Source organism: Fundulus heteroclitus, unplaced genomic scaffold, assembly GCF_011125445.2.
Source record: "Fundulus heteroclitus isolate FHET01 unplaced genomic scaffold, MU-UCD_Fhet_4.1 scaffold_42, whole genome shotgun sequence".
In the NCBI taxonomy this organism is placed as follows: Eukaryota; Metazoa; Chordata; class Actinopteri; order Cyprinodontiformes; family Fundulidae; genus Fundulus; species Fundulus heteroclitus.
The window spans coordinates 1772697-1777096 of NW_023396835.1; the positions used below are offsets into that span (position 1 = coordinate 1772697).

At 43.9% G+C, this 4400-nt stretch overlaps 1 protein-coding gene across 1 annotated transcript; it reads right to left on the reverse strand.

The window, feature by feature from the left end:
• Window positions 1-279: 279 nt before the first annotated feature.
• LOC118560322 (E3 ubiquitin/ISG15 ligase TRIM25-like) lies at window positions 280-2343 on the reverse strand. Its single transcript, XM_036131261.1, has 2 exons — window positions 1710-2343; window positions 280-1628 (listed from the first exon to the last, which is right to left on the reverse strand). The coding sequence occupies exons 1-2, from the start codon at window positions 2167-2169 to the stop codon at window positions 502-504; spliced, it is 1587 nt and encodes a 528-aa protein (XP_035987154.1). The 5' UTR covers window positions 2170-2343; the 3' UTR covers window positions 280-501.
• Between the last annotated feature and the right edge of the window lie 2057 nt (window positions 2344-4400).

A 4400-nucleotide genomic window follows, 5' to 3' on the forward strand; every position in this document is an offset into this window, starting at 1 on the left:
GCAGAGGTCCACATGGTGAGCAGGAGAAACTGGGAGGGTCAGGAAGGAGAGGCCAAGTTTTGGTTACTTAAATATTAAAACAAAGTGTGTGGATTGATTTCTGCACCCCACACACAAATTACAGTGACAGCGGGGATTGTTTGGTAGCATTTTAGAACTCGTATCGCTCGTGCAGTTAATTCATTTTCTGGACAAAAAAAAACAGAAAGAGGAAAGATACCCAACACATTTTATTAGTAAGTTCACAGTCTTTACTGCTAAAAGGAACAAGGAGGAAAAACAGAAAATATTCTGGTGCTAATCAGCTGGTTTAGAAAACAATGATGAGAAATTTTAAACCCAACAGAACCAGAACATCAATTCTGGAGAAAAACAAGTGCTGACAATCTCTGACTATTGATTTCTGAGCAGTTTAGAAATAAAACAACAACCATCAAGAAAATAATCTGCTGGAGATTTAAAAACCAGAATCAAACTCACTGAACCTTCAGTGGATTCTGTCTATTTGGGTTTACAGAACTCAGCAGAACCTCCAGTGCTCCAATAGTAAACCCAAACTCCAGCATGTAGCGGCTGAGTGAAGGTGGTCTGGACTCTGTGGAGGAGAGTCATGGTTTCAGAGACGCTGTAGAAGGACAGAATACCTGCTCTGTGATCCAGGTACACTCCTACTCTGGAGGAACCAGGACCTGAGATGGAGGTCCAGATGTTGTCGTGACCAAATTTATAACCTCCTTGGTAACAATTTAATGCCCAAGATTTGTCATTAGCTCCAAATAAACATTCATTCCCTCTTGCTCTGCTGATATTCTTGTATGCGACTGCTACATTAACTCTCTCTCTCCTCTCCACCTCCCAGTAACAACGTCCAGTCAGACTCTCTCTACTCAGAACCTGACAACAACCAGTGAATCTGTCTGGATGACTAGAATAAGACTGAGGTTGATCCATCCTTGTCACCTTCCTGTTCCCCTCTGATAGTAACAGATAACTGTGTGCTGTGTTTGGATCCAGTGTGATTTCACATGAATATCTCAAGAATCCAGCTCTGCTCTTTGGTTCTGGTTCTGACAGTGAAACATCCACCTCAGTGAGTCTCAGTGAGATGTTTGTCCATGCGTCTCTCAGGATGTCCTGTAGTTGATCTCTGAGCTCTGACACAGCTGCTGTCACATCCTCAAAGTAGCTCAGAGGACGGATCTTGATGCTGGATGAGTGTGTAGACTCACTGAGTGCTGACAGTGAGGGGTAGTTGTGGAGAAACTGGTTGTGATCCTCTGTGTCTGAGAGCTGCTTCAGCTCAGCGTCTTTCCTCTTCAGCTCAGTGATCTCCTGCTCCAGCTTCTCCTGAAGCTCTTTGACTCGACTCCCTTCAGTTTCCTGCTGGGATCTGATCTGCTGCTTCACATCAGAGCTTCTTTTCTGGATGAGACGGATCAGCTGAGTGAAGATCTTCTCACTGTCCTCCACTGTTTTATCAGCAGAGTGCTTGATGGCCTCCAGCTCCTGTTGAAGCAGCTTCACATCTTTCTCTCTGTCCTGGATTCTCTGCTGGATGTTTTCTCGTCTCACCTCCAGCTCTCTCTGCCTCTCAGTCCTTTCTGCTGCAGCTGACACTGTGTCGTGGCCTTTATGTTCATCCACAGAGCAGAGATAACAGATACACTTCTGATCAGTACGACAGAACATCTTCATCACCTCATCATGACGAGAGCAGATGTTCTCCTGGAGGTTCTTGGAGGGCTCCACCAGCTTGTGTTTCTTTAGTGGAGCCACATCATAATGAGGCTGAAGGTGTTTCTCACAGAAAGAGGCCAGACAGACTAAACAGGACTTGGTGGCTTTCAGTTTTCTTCCAGAGCAGAAATCACAGGCCACATCTTCAGGTCCAGCATAGCAGAGATCAGCAGGAGCAGCTTGGAGTCCAGTCTTCTTCAGCTGCTCCACTAAAGCTGCTAACATGGTGTTTTTCTTCAGAATGGGCCTCGGTGTGAAGGTCTCCCTGCACTGAGGGCAGCTGTGGATTCCTTTGTGATCCTCTTCATCCCAGAAGTTTTTAATACACTTCATACAGTAGCTGTGTCCACAGGGAATAGTCACCGGATCCTTCAGTAGATCCAGACAGATCGAACAGGAGAAGGTTTCTCGGTCCAGCTGGTTCTGCTCCATTTCTCCTCTCGGTCACAGTGACTGTGTGAGTTTCATTTCCTGAAAACAGCAACAGCTCTGAGCTCTGATCTACGAATCACGTGTCAGAGCAGAGAGGCTGCAGCCAATCAGCTTTCACCTCCAGCAGATGTTGCTCCACCAGCTTCAAGGAGTGTCTGAGAGCAGGAAGAACAGGGAGGGTTATCAGGTTTTACAGCCTGCAGGATAAGGAGCAGAGCTGTTAGACAAACCTTTGACCTACTGGTTCACTGTTTAAATATTTAATGTTTCTAAAAAGTTTTTTTCCAGATCTGTTTTTGTTTTGTTGAGGTTTTAAAAGAAGATTTTTTCAGACTTTACAATAATAAAATCTAAGTGTGAGGAGAGTGTGTTCTTGATGAAGGAGAAAAGAAAAGATCTTATCTGCTTCAGCATAAAGACACTCCTCATAATTTCAAATTTTGACTAAAAACCTTTAAACTGATATTTTCCTCAGTGTAGCGTCACAAAGGGTCATTTTAATGTGTATTTCCTGATATCTGAGCATAACCAGACATCTGGGGAGTAACTAATAAAAGTAACTATTTGGTTGAATTCAAAATGATCTCAGGTTTTTTAAGTTAAATTCCCTTCAGGTAAATTAAAATGCTTCATGTTCTAAAACAATTACCACTGACTGAATATAGTTTTGAAACAAGACACACGCCAGATGAATACTTTATGTCTCAATTAGGAGTTAATCTGGACTTCATCATGTTAATTTTGCTTAAATAAATACTGAACAATATTAAAAATGCATGCATTTAACCACAGGGTGCCGTTTAAACCCATGTGTGGTCTGATCCAGGTGTGTTGGAGAAAAGCTTCAGGATAGCAGCTCTCAGAATGACTTTTCCTCCAACATCACTGCATGACTGAAGCTGCTGGTTTTCTTTACCTGAAACCTTTTAAATGCAGCTGCATCTGGATCTGAAGTGTTGTGGATGAACAGAGTTTGAGTCGTTTCAACAGAACCATGAGTTTATTAAGTGAGAGGGGTCAAGGGTCGCAGCTCATGTTGATGCAAGTTAACGGCGCTCTGGTTGGGGGTGAGTGACAGATTTTTGCTGTGATTTTATTGGTCAATCTGTGGAGAAAGAACTGCAATATTTCCCCCCAAGACATGAGTTCAGTGTCTCCTGAGTGTCTTTGCTCGTGGGCAGCAGAGACACAGCTTCATGAAGACATGTTTTTTGTTTTTTTGCTGCCCAATTTAGTTTGTTTCTGGACAGGAGATGGAGAAAGACGCCCAGAGATGCTGCAGCTATGAGCTCGTCTCTCTGACCAGGCAAGAAGCTGAAAGAACCACCTGAGTAGTCGGATCCAACATGAAGTCATCTCACTTGTGGCCAAGTGCACAACAGATGGAATTGTTGGTAGAGTAAATAAAGCCCAACATTGTTCAATAATAATAGTATGTATAACCGATTAGAGTCACAACCAGCAGCTCTCAGTGGGGCTGTGAATCGTAAACTGGGATTTTTTTTTTTAAAAAAAGGCATCACTGTCCATGAAGATTGTGTTGGCCCCTGATACCACAGGCATTTTTAGGGCACCTAGAAAAACTAGGCTTGGTCTTTGCTAACTGTTATGGCCAGTCATATGGTAATGGCAGCAATATGCAGGGTAAGAACCAGGGGGTCCAGAGGAGAGTGCTAGATCTCTACAGCGAGGCATTATGTGTTCCCTGTGCTGATCACACACTAAACCGTGTTGTTGGTGATGCTGCCAAGTCATCTGTGGCATCGGCCAGTTTCTTTGGGCTGTTGCAGCGTCTCTACTCTCTCTTCAGCTCCTCAGTACTCTGCTGGACAATCCTTAAAGACCATGTCAAGACCTTCACCCTAAAAGCACTGTCTACCAGGTGAGAATGTCTAATTGAAGCTGTCAAAGCGGTCCGTCATCAGTTTCCTGACATCCTAAAGACGTTGACTGAACTAGAAGACCATGCCAAGGAAAAGAGGGATGCAGAAGTTGCCTCATCAGCCAGAGGGATCTTCAAGGAGATGCAGACATGGCCTCTCCTGGTAAGCACTATTGTATGGTACAAGGTTATGTACAACATCAGTAAAGTCAGCAAGCTTCTGCAGAGTCCAGCAGTGTTTGTAGATACACTGAGGAGAGAAATCAACACAGTTACAGGCTTCTTACAGGAATTCAGATAAATGGGATTCAGCTCCATGAAAACAGATGCCAGTGAAATCACACAGGAG